We start from the raw sequence: 20,778 nt of genomic DNA on the forward strand, positions 1-20,778 counted from the left end.
ATTATTCACAGTGTTGAGAATGTCTGTGATGTGGGGTCTGAGTGGGGTACGGTCAAATGAGGGGTGCCCCAGGGATCAGTGTTGGAGACACTCCTGTTCGTTATTTATATAAATGATATGCCCTCTAGTATTACAGGTATCTCTACAATATTTCTGTTAGCTGATGACACTAGCTTGGTAGTAAAGCATGTAGTGTGCAACATTGGCTCGGTTTCAATAGTGCAGTTCATGACATAAGTTCATGGATTGTAGAAGACAAAATAACGCTAAATCACAGTAAGACTCAATTTTTACAGTTTCTAACACACAATTCAACAAAACGGGACATTTTAGCTTCACAGAATGGGCTATGAAGAATGTGTCATACTAGTGTCCTATATGTGGTCTGCCAGTAAACCAGAGTCAACCATTTGCCTTCCCTACTATAGCCCTTACTAGCTTGTTCTGTTTCATATTGCTTTGCAGTGTTACACCTTGGTACTTAATTGACATGACTCTATCAAGCATCACACTACTAATGCTGTATTTAAACATAGCAGATTTGTTTTTCATACTCATCTGCATTAACTTAAATTTTTCTGCATGTAGAGCTAGCTGCCATTCATCACACCAACTAGAAATTTTGTCTAAGTCGTCTTGTATCCTTTGACAGTCACTCCATGACAACACCTTCTGTTACACCACAGCATCATCAGCAAACAGCTGCAGATTGCTGCTCACCCTGTCCACCAGATCATTTATGTATATAGAAAATAACAGCAGTCATATCTTTGTCTCTGATGAATCCTTGCAATCAAAGACAACAAACTGGGTTCTGTTACTTAAGAAGTCCTCAAACCAGTCACATAACTGGGAAACTATTCTGTGTGCTCTTATCTTCATTAACAGTCTGCAGTGGGGCACATTGCCAAATGCTTTTTAGAAATAAAAAAATATGGAATCTGCTTGTTGCACTTCATCCATAGTTTGCGGGATATCATGTGAGAAAATAACAAGCTGAGTTTCCCATGAGCAATGCTTTCTAAAACCATGCTAATTCGTGGACAGGAGCTTTTCTGTCTCAAGGAAATTTATTATAATTGAATTGAGAATATGTCCAATAACTCTGCAGCAAACTTAAGGATATTGGTCTGTAGTGTTTCAGGATGTTTCTTTACCCTTCATATATACAGGAGCCGCATGTGCCTTTTTCCAGTTCCTTAGGACTTGACACTGAGCTAGAGATTAACTATAAATGCAAGCTAAGTAAGGAGCCAATGCTGTGGAATACTTTTTGTAAAAAACCGAATTGGGACTCCATCCAGATGTAGTGACTTATTTATATTCAGCTCATTCAATTGTTTCTCTAGGCCAGGGATGGCTATTACTATGCCCTCCATATGGGAGTCTGTGTGATGGTCAAACAGTGGTATGTTCACATGATTCTCGTGCGTGAATGATTTCTTAAACACCAAAATTTAGATATTCGGCTTTCCTTAGTGTATCTTCTTTTGTCACACCATACTGGTCAACAGGTGTCTGGATAGAATTTTTAGATCTGCTTAGAAATTGTATGTAGGACCAGAATTTTCTCAGGTCCTTGGATAGATCTTTTGCTGATGTATAATGGTGACAGTTGTTGTATGCTTCATGCATCGATATTTTTACAGATGCTTGAATCTATGGTGCAGTGGCCTTTACTTCCTCAGCATTTTTCGAATTTTGTTGTTAAACAATTGTTGGTCTTTTCTGTTCTTAATCTACTTGCTCAGCACATACTTTTCCAGAGCACAATTTACAGTCCATTTAAACTCCTCTCATAGTTCCTCTTTGTCCATCGTACTGGAACTAAATGATGTCAGTTCATTGTCTATGTGGCATACTAACAACTTCTTATCTACTTTCTCACACTCTATGCCTTCTTGATTGGTTTATTAAGTTTAGTAACCATAGACTTTATGTTGATGACTTGGTCACTAATCCCTGTCTCTGTACTAATGCTGTTGATGAGGTCAGGCCTGTTTGTAGCTACAAGGTTCCAGAAATCAGCCAATTTGGGTAAACCAGCTCACCTGCAAAGTATTACACCACACAAAAGAACAGACATTTGGAGGACAGAGGACAACATACTGTTGTGTTTCTGACTGTGGATGCGCTGTACACATTGTACACTACTGCAGAGAAGATGACAAATGTGATTCTTAAGTTTCTACAGGCGAAATACCCTCAGACTTCAAGAAAAATATAATAATTCCAATCCCAAAGAAAGCAGGTGTTGACAGATGTGAAAATTACCGAACTATCAGTTTAATAAGTCACAGCTGCAAAATACTAATGCGAATTCTTTAAAGGCGAATGCAAAAACTGGTAGAAGCCGACCTCGGGGAAGATCAGTTTGGATTCCGTAGAAATATTGGAACACGTGAGGCAATACTGACCTTAAGACTTATCTTAGAAGAAAGATTAAGAAAAGGCAAACCTACGTTTCTAGCATTTGTAGACTTAGAGAAAGCTTTTGACAATGTTAACTGGAATACTCTCTTTCAAATTCTGAAGGTGGCAGGGGTAAAATACAGAGAGTGAAAGGCTATTTACAATTTGTATGGAAACCAGATGGCAGTTATAAGAGTCGAGGGGCATGAAAGGGAAGCAGTGGTTGGGAAAGGAGTGAGACAGGGTTGTAGCCTCTCCCCGATGTTATTCAATCTGTATATTGAGCAAGCAGTAAAGGAAACAAAAGAAAATTTCGGAGTAGGTATTAAAATTCATGGAGAAGAAGTAAAAACTTTGAGGTTCACCGATGACATTGTAATTCTGTCAGAGACAGCAAAGGACTTGGAAGAGCAGTTGAACGGAATGGACAGTGTCTTGAAAGGAGGATATAAGATGAACATCAACAAAAGCAAAACGAGGATAATGGAATGTAGTCAAATTAAGTCGGGTGATGCTGAGGGAATTAGATTAGGAAATGAGACACTTAAAGTAGTAAAGAGTTTTGCTATTTAGGGAGTAAAATAACTGATGATGGTCGAAGTAGAGAGGATATAAAATGTAGACTGGCAATGGCAAGGAAAGCGTTTCTGAAGAAGAGAAATTTGTTAACATCGAGTATAGATTTAAGTGTCAGGAAGTCGTTTCTGAAAGTATTTGTATGGAGTGTAGCCATGTATGAAAGTGAAACATGGACGATAACTAGTTTGGACAAGAAGAGAATAGAAGCTTTCGAAATGTGGTGCTACAGAAGAATGCTGAAGATACGGTGGGTAGATCACGTAACTAATGAGGAGGTATTGAATAGGATTGGGGAGAAGAGAAGTTTGTGGCACAACTTGACTAGAAGAAGGGATCGGTTGGTAGGACATGTTTTGAGGCATCAAGGGATCACAAATTTAGCATTGGAGGGCAGCGTGGAGGGTAAAAATCATAGAGGGAGACCAAGAGATGAATACACTAAGCAGATTCAGAAGGATGTAGGTTGCAGTAGGTACTGGGAGATGAAGAAGCTTGCACAGGATAGAGTAGCATGGAGAGCTGCATCAAACCAGTCTCAGGACTGAAGACCACAACAACAACAAGTTTCTACTGGTGTATTTGTTGATCAAACAGTCCACAGGTGTACTGTTGGCTCATAGTGTCCACAGGGCTCAGTACTTCGGCTATCAGGCATGTCGCCATCATCAGGTGTGCTTACAAACTGAGCTCCTGAAGGTGCATGGCTGACTAATATCCCCTGTCCCCATGAGCCCCTCCGTCCATGGACGTGCATTAGAGTCAGTGGTCACAGAGATGCTTGTGTCAGCATGTGTGATGGCATTGATGTAAGCTGTCTGTCTGCCCTGGTTGCCAGATTGTTTTGTTTGCATAGAGTCTTCCTAATTAAACTCGGTGTTGGTTCCCAAACTTTGCTAAGATTAAAGCCACTATTTCGGTTGATGAGATCATCCCTGCTATGAAATCCTATGGCCTCTCTAACAATGCTGTCCCAGTATTTGGAGTCTATGCCAAGATCCTGGTATATTCGTACTCCATCGCATGATTCTTGGACGGACAGTGCTCAGTGACCACTGACTTTTTGGGATACATCAGTCGAGTATGCCTCTGGTGTTCTTGGCAACGGTCTTTGATAGTGCGCATTGTCTGTCCAAAATATGTCTTCCCACATTGACACAGAATTTGGTATACACTGGCCTTCCGCAAACTGAGATCATCTTTCACACTTCCCGATAATGCTCGTGTTTTATTGGGTGGGAAAAAGACAGCTTTTACTCGGTGCTTCTTCAGTATGTGTCTGATTTTTCAGAATAGACAGTGGGTGCCTCTTCCTTTGTAGCTTCTTCCATCTCCACGAGTTGTACTGTTGTAGAGCAGCAGAGAGCACACCTAACCTGCCACTCTGGGTACTCATTTTTTTGGAAACATTTCTGAAGTGTTCCAGCTCCTGAAGCAGAACATCTGCACCTGAAATGGTGCGGGCCCTGTGTACTAGTGTTGTTAGTAACTCTTTCCTCTGCAAAGGGTGGTGGCAATTCTCTGCATGCAAATGCAGGTCAGTATATGTTTTCTTCCAATATGGATTTTCTGTTGGGATGTATGGAGCTCAAATGTGCAAGGAAGTCAAGGAGTTTGTCCCTTTCATGGGGCCAGACAATGAATGTGTCATCCACATAACAGAAAAGAAACATGTAGGATTCCATTTGGATGATGCCAGGGCATCCTCCTTGAAGTACTCCATATACAAATTCACAATCGCATGCGAGAATAGGCTGCCCATTCTGATTCCTTCCATTTGTTCATAGTATTCTCCAGAAAACAGAGCACTGTTTGTCCGAGAATCATGTGATGGAGTACGAACGTACCAGGATCTTGGTACAGACTTCCAAGTACTGTGGGAGCATTATTAGAGGGGCCATAGAAATTCATACCAGTGATGATCTCATCAACTGAGACTGCGGCTCTATTCTTAGCAAGACTTCAGAACCAGCACTGAGTGTAATTAAGAAGACTCTCAGCAAACAAAATGATCTGCTGACCAGGGCATACAGAGAGCTTACATCAGCGCCATCATAGACACCGATGCTAGCATCTCCTCGACCACCAAAGCACTGCTGCGAGCGTGGGTCACGGGCAGAGCATCTCGCGGGGGCAGGGAATATTAGTTTAGCCGTGCACCCTCAGGAGCTCAGTTCATCAGTGCACTTGATGATGATCGCCGAAATGTTGTGCCCATGAATCAGTAGTACACCTGTGGACTGTTTGATTAAGATGACAAATGTTTGACAACTATTGTGCTGGAAGACATCAACCATGACAGCAGTGTCCTATTCAAGCCAGGTAACTGCAGGTGATTATAATCATCTTGAGATTAAGCCCATTGCTGTACCCTGGATGAGGTCATTCCCCGACATGCTGTACATGTTCCCTGGCACCATACAGAGGTATCAGCCCCTCGTCTAGCCACAGGTTTCAGGAAAACCAAGTGAGATGACCATCTATGGAGTTGAGACTGCTACAAATGAAAATCCTCAGTGGAGGACATTTACCAAGATGTCAGGAAATCTCGTTATGATCATCATCGATGACCAACTTGACCGGGCACTAGTCGGCTTGGGCCTGTTTTTCCTTAGTGTCAAATGCTTATTATCACCACTTAAAAAGCCCATGTTCTATGATAAGAGAGTGTGCTGCAGATTGCAAATGATAAATATGTCCAGCCAACAGGAGCATGCATTGCAAGAATAACTATCAGTGACAGACCACAGCCCTTCAAATTTCTTATTTTAAGAGAATGAAGTCATAATGTTATTCTTGGATGAAACTTCTTGCAAGCATCTTAAGCACTCATTGACTGCAAAGCTCAGATCTCCAGGTTGAAAAAACTATTCCAACGAGCACACATAAAAAAAAAAAAAAACTGTTATGGGTGGTTGTTAGTTTTTGAAGATATTGTTATTGTACTGTCATCAGTGAAATGAGCTCCAGTCATCCACCTAGTCAGTTAAACTGTGAAGCTTTTGTCAACTGGAAAAAGGTACTAAGACCCAGAAAAGAAAAATATGTACCATTGAAATCATAAGCACTGCAGCTGGTCAAGAACTCTGGATCACTAATTGTGACAAGCAGCCACAGCTTGTACCTAAAGGTATGTGCATAGGAACAGCCGAACTTGTCCAGCATGGACAGCTCTGTGCCATCAATAAAGAATCATGCTCCACTACCACCACAGAGAGTGCACTGGAGGAGGCTACTATTGGACTACCAATAGGATCTGGTCCGACTGAGGAACAATGTCAGCAAGTGGTAGCCATTCTGCATCTGGTTTTAGATGCTTTCAAATCCAGAGTGGAGAAGAGACAGACTAAGTGACCATGGAAAAACACTGTATCAACACTGAATATCATCCGATTAGAGAGCAGTTGTACTGGATGTCACCGACTGAACGATGCACAGTTACCCTAGTCTGTGGTCCTTGTGAAGAAGAAGGATGGCACATACTGTTTCTGCATAAACTACCAACAACTGAGCAAAATCAGGGAAAAAAAGATGTCTACCCATTGCGACTCATTGATTACACCCTAGACTACTTGAAAGTAGTAAATTATTAAGCTGGTGCGTAAGTTCATAGTGTTTTTCCACAAGTTATGTAAACACACAGATATACATAGCAGAGACTTTAGTCTTCAATACAATATTCTCCTTCACAAATATTCTCCTTCACTGTTTACAACAGTCTGCCAACACTGGGGTAACTTTTCGATTTCATGACTGTAGAAATCATGTGGTTTTGAGGTTAAGAACTCATCATGTCATGTTCGGAGTGCATTTTCATCCAGAAAGGAAGTTCCATTAAAGTTGTTCAATAGAAGGCGGAAAAGGTAGAAAATATGAGGGCACTCTATCAGGTGAATAAGTTTGGTGTGGGATGCCTTCCCAACCCAACTCCTATATAGCGTTTTATCTCAGTCTAGCAGAATTTGGGTAGGCATTATCATGGAATAGCATCACTTCACGCAGTCTTCCTAATCATTGTTCTGGGATGACATCTGCAAGACATCTCAGTTGTTGACAATAAATGTCAGCAGTGATGATTAAACCTTGGGGAAATAATTCGCAGTATACCACACCACTGTTGTTCCGCCAGATGTATGCGTACAAGTCTTTTGTACAGGGAGTTACGTCTTTGTTTGGTCTCAACCACTTCTTTTCCTTTGTTAGCATAAAGACACCATATCCCATTATCAATAATGATGCAGGATAGAAATGGGCAGTGTTGTTCACAAACCAACTGATGATGAGTGAACAGAGATGCACATATGGCCACCCGCTGATTTTTGAGAGCATGTGGTACCCATACGAGCCAGTTTTTGATCCTTCCACATCGTATACAAATGTTACATGATGATGGAATGATCACAGCTCATCACATTTGCCAGTTTCAAGTACACTGATTTGGATCATTATGGATTAATGCTTTTAACCGATCTTCATTAAATACGGGTGGTCTTCCTGGATTTGAAAAGTTACTAATGTCAAAATGGTCCTCCTTAAAATCAGAAAACCATTTTCTTGCCATACTGTGGCCAATGGCATTGTTCTCATATACAGTGTAAATCTTTCTGGCTGCCTCTGCTGCTCTCACCATTCTGTTGAACTCAAACAGAAAAATATGTCTCCACACTTGGCACTTCATTTTCTAACATCCACAACTCCACTCACTAAATCCAAATGACAATATATTAACTCAAATAGCAGCAGTGAACTACAAATAAAAAATGACAGTCAATAAATAAACCCATAGCAACTGGAATACCAACACACAGAACAAAAACGCTACAAACTGAGGTTGATGAGGCTGACCAGGAAAAACATAGCTTCAAAACGCCTGAAGGTCACGACAAGTTTGAAGTTATGCTGCTTGGATTATGTAATGCTGCAGTCACCTTTCTACATCTGCATCTACATGGATGCTCTGCAAATCACATTTAAGTGCCTGACAGAGGGTTGACCGAATCACTTTCACAATTTTCTGTTATTCCAATCTCGTATAGTGCACGGAAATAACGAACACCTATATCTTTTCATATGAGCTCTGACTTCCCTTATTTTATCATGGTGATCGTTTCTCCTTATGTAGGTTAGTGTCAACAAATCAACAAAATATTTTCACATTCGGAGGTGATTGGAATTTTGTAATAAGATCCCTCTGCAACGAAAACATGTTTGTTTTAATGATGTCCATTCCAAATCCTGTATCATTTCAATGACACTCTCGCCCTTATTTCACGATAATACAAAACATGCTGCCCTTCTTTGAACTTTTTCAATGTACGTCAATCCTATGTGGTAAGGATCCCACACCCCGCAGCAGTAGTCTAAAAGAGGATGGACAAGCATAGTGTAGGTGGTCTCCTTAGTAGATCTGTTTCATTTCCTAAGTGTCCTGCCAATAAAATGCAGTCGTTGGTTAGCCTTCCCCACAACATTTTCTATGAGTTTCAGTTTAAATTGTTCGTAATTGTAATTCCTAGGTATTTAGTTGAAATTACAGCCTTTAGATTTGACTGATTTATCATGTAACCAAAGTTTAACGGATTCCTTTTAGCACTCATGTGGATGACCTCTCACTTTTTGTTATTTAGGGTCAACTACCAAGTTTCGCACTATACATATATCTTTTCTAAATTGTTTTGCAATTTGTTTTGATCTTCTGATGACTTTACTAATCAATAAACGACTGCGTCATCTGCAAACAACCTAAGACGGCTGCTCAGATTGTCTACCAAATTGTTTATATAGATAAGTAACAGCAATGGGCCTATAACACTACCTTGGGGAACGCTATAAATCACTTCTGTTTTACTTGATGACTTTCTGTCAATTACTATGAACTGTGATCTCTCTGACAGGAAGTCACAAATCCAGTCACATAACTGAGATGGTATTGCATAAGCACGCAATTTCACTACAAGCCACTTGTGTGGCACAGTGTCAAAAGCCTTCTGGAAATCCAGAAATACAGAATCGATCTGAAATCCCTTGTCAATAGCATTCAACACTTCATGCGAATAAAGTGCTAGTTGTTGTGCATCCTCATGTTTTCGCGGCGTAAAGACATTTCCATAAAATTTCAGGCATGCAGCCACATAAATTCAGTTTCTTCCTCTAATATTTCGGCTGAATACTTCAGAGTGATCCGAGGTGACTGACGCTCCAGCACTTGCTCCGTCCTTTTAACTCGAGGACAGAACCCCTGCCCAAGATACACAAGGCGCCAGAGACGTTGATAGGCGGCAACAAGGTGTAACATACGCATGGAAATTAAATCTATGGCTGCGCAGTCGATCCACACAGTGATATTGATGTGTCACGGAGAGCTGTACCATCTCGATGTCTTTGTGATTTAATTACAGAAATTGTCGCATTCCATGATTTTTACAAGCTGAAGCCACTATCTGTATTAATTAAAATTCATCACCAACCGAATTTCAATTGCTTCTTTCACTACTGAGCCCCAGAAAGATGAAGTCAAGAATAAAATTTGACATTATCGTTCACTGTAGAGTGCCCAGTGTCAATACAGTGCTCTGCCACCACAGATTTATTAGGTTGTAAGAGACAGGTGTACATGCGGTGCTCTGTGCATCTCTCCTGGACTGTACGTGTCATCTGTCTGATGTATGAACATGAACATGAAAGGTGTTACTGTCTGCACTATCCCAAAAAGTCAGCTGTAGCAAAACATGCTCTGGAAAATGGACATCGAATTGCATTTGATGAGACGTCTGTTATTAAACGGACTAATGGCTTCTGGGATAGCGTGATAAACGAGGCCATAGAGATTAGAATTTCTGATAACACCTTCAATAGAGATGGTGGATTGCAGCTGAGTACAGTGTGGGATCCAGTGTTGAGGGAGTTGAAGCGGGCCCAGCGGTAGCGTGGCCAAAACATTACCATATATGGTGCTGGACCGAGCACCAGTGACATCACGAGCAACGGCGCGACTATATAAGCACGGCAATGACAACCACACGACAGTCATCCACTTGACAATGGCAGAGGAGATCTCTGCCAAATGCTAGTGGGCAGTAAACCATTTGACGCGGCTTGAAACCCGAGAATGTTTTATTAACAGATGTCGCCGCAAAAGTATGCATTCATACAAAGAAGAGTGGTTTGTAGTTTGGAGCATCAGCAAGTTCTACCGTATGTATTTAGCAACTCATTCACTGTTGTGGCAGATCACTGTTCACTATGCTGTTTGACTAGTCTGAAAGAGCTGTTATGCCAACTGTTGAAATGGGCACTGAGACTTTAGGTGTACGAGATCACTGTGATACATCAAAGCAGAAGGATGCCAACCGCCTTTGCTTGGCTGAACACAGCAGCATGGATAAAATCACAGTCATCACTACACTAAATTACATTGCTGCTGAACTGAGGGAAGATCCAACAATGCTGAAAACCATAGAAGCTGTGAAGGAGAAGGAACCAACCAAAGGAGAATTCTAATTAATCAGTAGATCATTGTATAAGAGGAACTGTGACCCAATGGGGCAGAAACAATCATTTGTCATCCCATTTAATGCATGGGCAGTTATCCTGAAGTTTTTCCTCAACACTCCTGCACTCTGATTCATGAAGAGTAAAGGCAGAATCAGATACTGACACCACTGGCTAGGTCCCTACTAATCTATTAAGACACTATGTGAGCCACAGTGGTGGAAGCATGTATGGCGATTAGTTCTGGGGCACCTGGTACCAGTTCGGTCTGCAGTAGTGCCATTCCACCAAATTGGAATTGGCGTCTTGGGAAGATTCCCAAAGTCATCAAACTGGAATCGACGGATAAGAGTCTGCACTACCTGACCCTTTCCGAAGCTGTGCCAACCACTGAAACACCTTGTAACAGACAACATTTTGAAACACAAAGCACCCTGTGTGACATCTCTGGTTATAGAAAAGTTTTCCAGTCGAGACTAGTGTCATAGGTAATTTAACACTGCGACATCTCTCACAGACATCGTAATAAGACTTTGACAGATATGCTCTCAATGTACATTGATGTCAAACAGAGTGATTGGGATACAACACTGCCCATTGTGACTTTCACACACAACACTGAGAAGCATGATGTAATAGACGTCACCCTGTTCTTTCTATTCCACTGTTACAAGCCCAAAATGAAAATGGGTACACTGTTCCCTTTTCAACTAGACAGTATTCAGGATGATTCTCCTATGATTCGTATCACTAGGATTGCAGAAGCTAGGCAGTTGGCTGGCATACAGGCTCAGGGACAATCAGGAGAAGGCCCAATGGCATGAGAACACCGGAAGACTTCTTTGATATAGCTCTTCATGCTAGTCTAGCATGTGCATGCCTCGTCACCTCTGAATAACTACTGCAATGCAGTCAAACCTGCTTACTGTATTTAGTCCTTGGTCTACCAATGATGATAATAGTTGTATAAAACTAGTGATCCGTGGGATGGTACTATTTGGAATAGCTTGTTACTCCCCAAAACCAAATTGTCTCTACATAGTGTTCAACTTCTCGCACTTTTATGCTGTAGTTCAGTGGGAAAATATTCATTAGTTTTGGCAGTTGAAATATCTATAGAAAATAAAACGCCAGAACATATCAATTAGTGATTTGTGTAAATATCCATTACACTAATGCCAGTATGTATTTGTGTGTGTGTGTGTGTGTGTGTGTGTGTGCAGACTTGACAACTGTATGCATTGAGTCATGAGACATGTTTTTTGTTACAGGTTTTTCGAGCAAAGGAGTTGCTGGATAATACACTAGCTTTTATAAAAAATGCAATGTCAGGGGCCATTATAGATCCTGATCGTCTAGTCATTGGAACAGAGGAGGGTTTGTTCTGCTTGGATCTTGATCGAAGTGGTAAGCTACTTTATTCACAGAAGTCTGTTCTGGCTTATATTATTTTATTTGTTCATACTCAAAACACAGTTGATTTGAACTTTTTATAATGTTGTTGGAGGCATTTGAGACAAATACATAGAAAATAGAAACACAATGCCTCTTAGAGGCAAAGAAGACAATCTGTGAGGAAAAGTTACAGCAAGAACCTAAAGAAAAGATTACCACTGTAATATTAATATGTAAATAATAATTGAGGTGAAAATAGGTGGTCGTTTTAATCCTTTAGCACTGTGATTTTAAGATGGTGCGTCATGCAGATTGTTATCCTTCACATGTTTGTAGTGCTGTGTGGCTTACCACAGCCCTCATATAACACTTGCAGATCTCTCTCTCTCTCTCTCTCTCTCTCTCTCTCTCTCTCTCTCTCTCTCTTTATATGTACTGTTAATTGTTACATTTCCTTTCACACCCTTACTGAACATATCCCAGTTATTTGAGATGTTACCCATGGGGTAGTCCCTCATTACTTTTATTGCTTACAAGTTGATAGTATTTTCTTTCAGATTCCCAGTGTTCCATTTTGCCTCCTCTCCTCTTCCATCCCCTCCCTGCACCCTCCCTGGTCACTGAATATAAGAATCACTCATAAATTTGACACAAAAATTCAGCTTCTGCTTTATTTCAAACTAATTTCTCACAAGGTGTACTCCCGCACAATATCATAAACATTCAGCACTATGCCTTCTCAGGAAAGGTGTTACATAAAACTTTGTTTTTTTTTTTTTTTTTTTTTTTTTTTGTGTTCCATTAATTTTATCATGAGGTTAATTGACCATGAACAGAATCCAATATATCGCTTCATTGAAACCTTTTCAAAATGTGCTAATAAAATTCACAGTGATCAGTAATTAGTTCATCATGAACCTCATAGCCTGAATGCGCAACTTACTGGGCTCTACAAACATTTGCACAATATAGAGAAATCTTGCGGCCCCTGTTCCAGTGACAGATAGATTTTTTACATGACTATTAATCTGTTAACAGTGTTCTACTCTTGTTAAAAGTTCGTTTCTCAAATATATTTGTCCTATTGTCACTGTATTAGATATTATACACTTTGTAGCCCCCCTTCCCTATGGAATTGTATAGGCACCAGGAAATTTCATAATATGAGGAAACAAGAAATATCTCTCTCTCTCTCTCTCTCTCTCTCTCTCTCTCACTCACACACACACACACACACACACACACACACGAGTTAAAGTGAGCATTAGTCTCTGACACAACTCCATATTTTTTTCCATTTGGTAATCATTCGAAAAGTAAGAAGTGTAATGGCCCCATGAATGTATTTGGATGAAATTACATATAACTGATTCACTGGAAGATTACCTTTTCATTTTACGCGCCCCTAATATATGTTAAATTAGCCAATGTAATGAACATAATGCACATAACATCAACATGGTACTGTGCTGCAAGTGCCAACAAAGGTGTTGCAGTGGTTATGCTAGTATGTTCATGTTTGACCGTTTGATTTTGTGTGATTGTGTCTGATGTAGACATTAATTTAATATATTATTATTATTATTATTATTATTATTATTATGTTGTTGTTGTTGTTGTTGTTCGTGGTGTGTGTGTGTGTGTGTGTGTGTGTGTGTGTGTGTGTGTGTGTGTGTGTGTGTAAGTACTATAGAATGCATCATATTTCATTTCAGAAATTGCCCGTGTTGGAGAAGGTAAAAAGGTGTATCAGTTAGAATATATAGTTGAGGAACAATTGTTAGTTGTTTTATCTGGGAAACAGAGACATCTACGCCTGATTCCAGTGCGGGCACTGGATGGTGATGATGTAGAATGGATTAAAGTAGCTGAAACAAAGGGGTGTATCACCTTTGCAACAGGGGTAATGAGACGTGCACCTCAACTTGGCTACTGCCTTTGTGTTGCCATAAAAAGACAGGTACTGTATTATACTTGTACTAATTTGGTCACGTTCTATTTGTGAAGTATCAGATTTTAGAATGAAATAATTAACATAGTTTTATGTTTCAGAATACATCTCAGCTAATTATATATGAAGTAACACGTACAAAGACACGGCATAAACGTCTGAGAGAAATAATGTTACCAACTCAAGCACAGACACTCAATGTTTTTAGTGAAGGCAGGCTCTGTGTTGGATATCAGTCTGGGTTTAGCATATACAGTATTACTGGTGATCAAAATGCCTTATGTAAGTGTATTACATTATGCATTAACAAGTCTTGCAACTAACTTTATGTCTAATTAGATGTCATCAGAACATATACTTATGCCCAAAACCTTTAATTACTAATTATAATTGTTGAGAAAGGGAACTAGATTATTTCACTCGCATAAAAATCATTCAAAATTGAATAAATTAAGGAAGGTTCTGGCAGAATGTAAATAATTTGGGAGTCAGGGAGGCCACTCATCAAATAGTAGAAGCATCGAATTGTCAAGAGGCACAACAAAAGAGAATGAAAACTCGCTGCCTTTCAGAAGAAAGATTGGGTGGGGAGTGAGAGAAAGCAGTGTTAAAATGGAATAGGTGTTAGGGCTGGTAGTTAGTGGCTTGGGGGGGAGGCAGCAGGTGTGCGTCCGGCGGCATAGGGACAGACCAGGATGTTGTGTAGGTTGTGTGGACGACTGAATGACTGAATACCACTTTAGAAGGAGTGGGAAGGTTCTTGGGTAGGATGTCCCTCATTTCTAGGCACGATGATAGGTCTGTGAGGTGTGTGTGGGGGGGGGGGGGGGGGGGAGGGCGGCAAGGGCACACTTTCATACCTTGGCTCGTCAAAGGTTTTCTCCTGAAAGCTAAAGAAGTTTTAATTCTCTTTTGTGTCTCCCTGCCGACAGCTCGACATGTCTGTTATATGGTGAGTGGTCTGTCTGTCTTCTAAATTATTTATTTCAAATATTGTGTGTTTTTACACAAACACACTCAGGGATGCAAATATTAATATGTGGGATTCTTCTTTTGCGTTTATTATAGTGTTTAATCTTCTGAGAAAGCTTATTACTGAGTTCTGCTACACTGAATGCAGAATCTGTTTTCGTTCATCTACATGAATATTCTGTGAATGAATAAAAAAATATATGGTAGAGGCCACTTTCATACCATATATTAGAGTTTTTTTCCTGTTCCACTGTGAGTTACAAGAATGATTGCTTTATGTGTCCCTGTGCTGATGCTATTAGAATATTTGTTTCTTCTCAGTCTCCACAGAAATGATATGTAAGAGATATAATGTTCATAGGCCCTACCTCGAAAGCAATTTCTTCAGATTTTTTAAGAATCTTTTTGTGCTGCAAACAACTTTCATGCAAATGTGTTTGTGTGTTGGTTTTACTTCTTTGCCAACAAAAATATTTGCATACAGTCTGTTAAAAAAAGCATTATAAATGCAGTGTAGAATGCTGTACCATCCCATGTACAGCTACGTGCATACTCTACAAGACACCATATGGTGGGTACCTTGTATCTCTACTAGTCATTTCCTTTACTTTTCCACTCGCAAAAAGAGCTGGGGAAAAATGACTGCGCATATGCTCCTGTATGAACCCTAACTTCTCCTATCTTTGTGGTCCTTATGCAAAATGTACATTGGCGGCAGTAGAATTGTTCTTTAGTCATCATCAGATGACTAGTCTCTAAATTTTCTTTCAACAGTGTTCCTTGAAAAGAATGTCGTCTTCCCTCCAGGGATTGCCATTTGAGTTCCCAGAGCATCTCTGTAATACTTGCATGTTTATGATTTTATGAAAAGGATAGAGTGATACTCACCATATAACTGAGATGTTGAGTAACAGACAGGCACACCAAAAAGACTGCGTAACACACAAACTTTCGGCCAGAAGGCCTTCTTCGGAAATAGACAACGTACACACACACACACATTCACATATTAGCAGGTTGCGCGCGCACACACACACACACACACACACACATACACACACAAACCACTGTGTCTGGCTGCAGAATTGTTTTTTCTACTCATCTGCATTAACTTACATTTGTGTACATTTAGAGCTAGATGCTATTCATCATACCAGCTAGAAGTTTTGTCTAAGTCATCTTTTATTCTCCTACAGACACACAATGATGACCCTTCCCACACTCACAGCATCATCAGCAAATAACCACAGATTTTTGCTCACCCTTACCATCATATTATTTATGTATATGGAGAATAATAGCAGGCCTATCACATTTCCCTGGGATGCCCTTGCTCTGATGAACACTCACTATTGAGGACAACATACTGGATTCTGTTGCTTAAGAAATCTCTGAGCCACTCTCAAATCTGGGAACCTACTCCTTATGCTGATACCTTTGCCAGCAGTCTGACTGGGGCACCATGTCAAACACACAACGTCGACATGGACATGATTGAAACAGGTCTTCGTGGTCGAAAAGTTTGCTATCGATGCTTGCATGTGGTGGCGTATCTTGCTGCATTGGCATTTAACACAACACCTCACCTGTTCATGGCAGTCTTTCACTATTTCCAGCTACATGTAACGATTTGTCACTAGGTGTGTCGTCGATCGAATACTGGGGTGACATAAGCCATGTAGCATATTGAAGACATATCTTCTGAAGACTGTTGGTAGGAACGGCTGCAGGTTTGATGTGATCATGTCACAATACCGTTTGACATCACTCCCAAGAATTTGGATAAGTTGTGAATCCAGTGTCGATGTTACTGTTGATAAAAGTCCTTGTAGTTCCTGATCTGATTGTTGAGTGACAGTGAGTTTGGTGTAATCGATCGTGCTAGTAATGCTTCCAACCTGAGACAAACAATCGGCCACCACATTGTCAGTACCAGAGATGTGCCAGGCATCCATGCTGAACTGCATGATGAACATTAGCTGACTGTGTTGCCTAGGTGAAAAGTTTGTGTAACTCTGGTGAAAGATGTAAGTTAGCAGTTCGTGGTCAGTGTATAAAATAAAGTCTCTAGCTTGTAGGTGAGGCCTGAAGTATTTGACTGATTTATAAGCGGCTAGGAGTTCTATGTCATGGGCACACCACAGCTTTTGTGGGGGTGATAGTTTGCACAAGAAAAAAGCAAGTGGTTGCTGTGTGTCACTAATCATTGTTGTAATGCTGTGCCGATCGCCAACTGGCTGGCGTCAACTACTGGTGCCAGAAGTGTATTAGGCTTGGGGTATGCCAGTAGTGCCCCATCTGTGATGCTCTTTCTGGCTGCTTCAAATGCCACACACATACGTGTTTGGGTGTGAAGTTCGTTAGACAGTTTCCAGCTTCTCTGGCAGTGGTAGCGATCCTGCCATTGTTATCCTGTGTCCTAGTAAATGCACTTGGGTCTTGCCAAAGGCACATTTAACAGTGTTTAGGATGATGGAGTGGTGTTAAAACCGCTTCAAACTTACATTAAATGTTGCCAATGTTGCTCTGGCAGTGACCAAAGAACTAAAATATTGTACAGGTAAGCAAGAGAAAAAGTAAGGCCCTGTAGCACTGAATCAATGGAGTGTTGCTGTGTTTGAGCAGCAGTCCTTGAGTCCAAAATTCATAAATTTGCTCTGAAACAGGCCAAAAAGAGTGATGATCACTGTCTTGGGAATGCCATGTTTAGCTACAAGGATCTGTAGATACACTTTTTCACAGTCCAGGCCACTAAAAATAGCTGCATCACTCAATGCATAATTATAGTCACAGAACAATGGCACTGGATATCTGTCAGGTATTGTTCTGGCATTGAGGGCTCTGTAGCCACGACAAGGCTGCCATGCACCATGCTTTTTCAGTATCAAATGTAGTGGTGAAGACCAGGGCCTGTTGGAAGACCCCATTACACCATCACGAATCATACTCTGCTTTCACAATTTTAATATGATCTGGAGCCAAACATAGTGGTCTACAATATATAAGGAGACTGTTGGTCATCTCTATGTAGTCGACAGTGTCTTGCTTTATCTCCTTAAGCACTCCAGGGTATCACATCAGAGCCAGAAATCCATGCATCAGCTCCACGTACTCACCACCCACTGCTCGAATTATTTTAACACTTGTTGTTCTTGTGGTCTTCAGTCCTGAGACTGGTTTGATGCAGCTCTCCATGCTACTCTATCCTGTGCAAGCTTCTTCATCTCCCAGTACCTACTGCAGCCTACATCCTTCTGAATCTGCTTAGTGTATTGATCTCTTGGTCTCCCTCTACGATTTTTACCCTCCACGCTGCCCTCCAACACTAAATCGGTGATCCCTTGATGCCTCGGAACATGTCCTACCAACCGATCCCTTCTTCTAGTCAAGTTGTGCCACAAACTCCTCTTCTCCCCAATCCTATTCAGTACCTCCTCATTAGTTATGTGATCTAACCATCTAATTTTCAGCATTCTTCTGTTGCACCACATTTTGAAAGCTTTTGACAGTATGAACTGCTGAATTCTGAACACGGTTAATCCTGTGGTGTTGTCAATTAGGTGTGAGTTCTTCATATCCGCCATTATTTTGTAACGGATGAGGAAGCACACTCCGATGATAAGTTCAGCAACTTCCGCAACAGTGAAATCCGATGCAAAGGCTCATCATAAAACCAAGTCTAGTTACAAGAGCACAGTAGGAAGCATGACTGAGGTGTTTGCAGTTATTTGACAGAATAATGTGGGTGGTTACTATTATTTGTGCAACCTCATCATCATTAGTCGTTTTACTCATTGCTGAGTGTTGCGACCTCCTTTCCTCATTCATTCTTATGTAGTTGTAACTTCAGACAGATGTCTCCATCCACAGCAATCTTCAGCCTTTCTTAATATAATGTGAAGAGGCAGGTTGGTAATCTTCTTTGCTTGATCCAGTCATCTGTTTGGTGCTATCCCACGTGGTCTTCTGCCCTCAGTTTTTCCCAGGATGATGGTCTTCTCTAAATTATCCCCTTTCCTTCTCAAGATTTGCCCAAGAAATTGAAAGTATCTTCAGCTTACGCGAGAAGATAACCTTCTTGTGATTTTAAGTTCTTCTATTATTGAAACATTTGTTCTTTTTTGTGTAATGGTACATATAGCATCCTCCGCCAACATCACATCTCAAAGGCATCAATGCGGCTCTTATCACTACCTTTCACGGTCCACGTCATGCATTCGTGTAAGAATACAGGAAACACCAAAGCTTCTACCAAGCGCATCTTTGTTGTCTTGGATATTGCCCGATTCTGCCATATCATAAGGAGTTTGATCATTGCGGCTCACCCAAGAATGATTTGTCGTCTTATCTCTTTATCACACTTTCCTGTGCAATTGATCGGAGAGCAACGTAATCCTTGGGTAAACGGACAAATTGGAGCCAATGTTTATTAAGTATAAAGGGTGTACAACAAGAAATGAGCCTTCATCCGGAATGCGCAAACTGGTGACAGGAGGGTAATATCAGGGCATGTGTAATGAGGTGTGGTTCTGACCAGAACGTGGAAGTTCACAGCCTGTCGCTAGAGGGCACGCAAACACATCACGTGACTATACAGAGCTAGCAGCAGCATTCATCAATCTTCCAATGCTGCCAGTCACATTGCAAACAGTGAAATGGAGGCATCAAACAAAGAGCAGAGAGGTGTTGTTCGTTTTTTGACAGCAGAATGAGTAGGAGGAACGGACATTCATCGACGAATGTCACAAGTGTACAGTGAACACTGCATGTCCCTTGCAAGGGTCAAGGCATGGCACAAGTGCTTCAGGGAAGGACGGGTGTCGTTAGCCGATGATGCATGGTCTGGAGCACCGCAATGCATTACGAATGACATTGTCCAGCTGGTGGATGCACTCATTACCAAGGAATGCCGAGTGACAGTGAAAGCCATAGCCACCATGGTCGAATTGAGCGTCAGAAGTGTTCACACCATTATGAAGGAATGACTGCACATGCGCAAAGTGTGTGCACAATGGGTGCCCCACAGTTTTTAACCACACCAGGAAGCATGTCAAATTGCCACTGTCTTGCTCATCTGCAGCACTATGCTCGGGAAGGGAATGCGTTCCTGGCACGAGTGATGGCTGGAGAAGAGTCGTAGTATCATGAATCAAAATGACAAAATCTCCAGTGGAAGAAACCAGGATCACCACCACCAAAAAAAGCCGAGGCCATCCACACAAGTGCAGGAAAGGTTATGCTGACATCCTTCTTTGACCAAGATGGCCCCCTTCTGATTCACTTCCTGCAGAACGGGGCAACAGTGAATGCCCAGCATTACTCGCAAACCTTGACCACTCTTCACGAAGCGATCAAATCAAAATGACCAGGCAATCTCACCCATTGGGTCATTCTGCTCCAAGACAGTGCAAAGCCTCATATGGCCAACACAGTCGCAGCACTCCTGCAGAAATTCAAGTGGGAGGTTCTCGACCAACCTCCATACAGTCCGGACCTCTCTCCCTGTTATTACACCATTTTTGCTCCTCTTAAAAAGGCTCTGATGGGCAAATGATTCACCTCGGACGACAACGTCCAGCTGTACGTGTGGAACTGGTTAACGTCCCAGCCCCCGGAATCTTATGAGACAGCCATTCGCTGCCTTGTGTCACAGTGGGACAAGTGTCTCAAAAGCCAGGCTCAGTACTTCTAACATACAGGTACTGGTTTCTGTAATTATGCCTCCAGCTTGTTTCTTTTTGAATGCCCCTTGTATTTCATGCCGAACTGCCAATCACTAACAAATAGGCCTGGAGACACTGATTGGCAATTGGAGGAGGCACCTACTTCTGACCACAACTGCCATTTGGTTAAATGCAGGAAGTTTTGCATCTACAAGCTTACTCCCCAAATTTCTGGTGATACTAGCAGCCACCTTGCTGTTCAGGCTCAGTTGTGGAAGAGGTCATCAATGATTTGCTGCGTGAGTGTCGGTGGTATCG

General features: G+C 41.3%; 1 protein-coding gene across 1 annotated transcript in view; it reads left to right on the forward strand.

Annotated features, from left to right (window-relative positions):
* The window catches only part of LOC126260255 (serine/threonine-protein kinase Genghis Khan), a 325,774-nt gene that overhangs the window by 264,423 nt on the left and 40,573 nt on the right, over window positions 1–20,778 (forward strand). Inside the window, exons 24-26 of the mRNA XM_049957581.1 lie at window positions 11,751–11,886; window positions 13,590–13,834; window positions 13,927–14,107. Of these exons, the coding sequence (XP_049813538.1) occupies window positions 11,751–11,886; window positions 13,590–13,834; window positions 13,927–14,107 (562 nt within the window). The remainder of the gene's footprint in view (window positions 1–11,750; window positions 11,887–13,589; window positions 13,835–13,926; window positions 14,108–20,778) is intronic.

The sequence above is a fragment of the Schistocerca nitens genome, chromosome 5, assembly GCF_023898315.1.
Source record: "Schistocerca nitens isolate TAMUIC-IGC-003100 chromosome 5, iqSchNite1.1, whole genome shotgun sequence".
In the NCBI taxonomy this organism is placed as follows: domain Eukaryota; kingdom Metazoa; phylum Arthropoda; class Insecta; order Orthoptera; family Acrididae; genus Schistocerca; species Schistocerca nitens.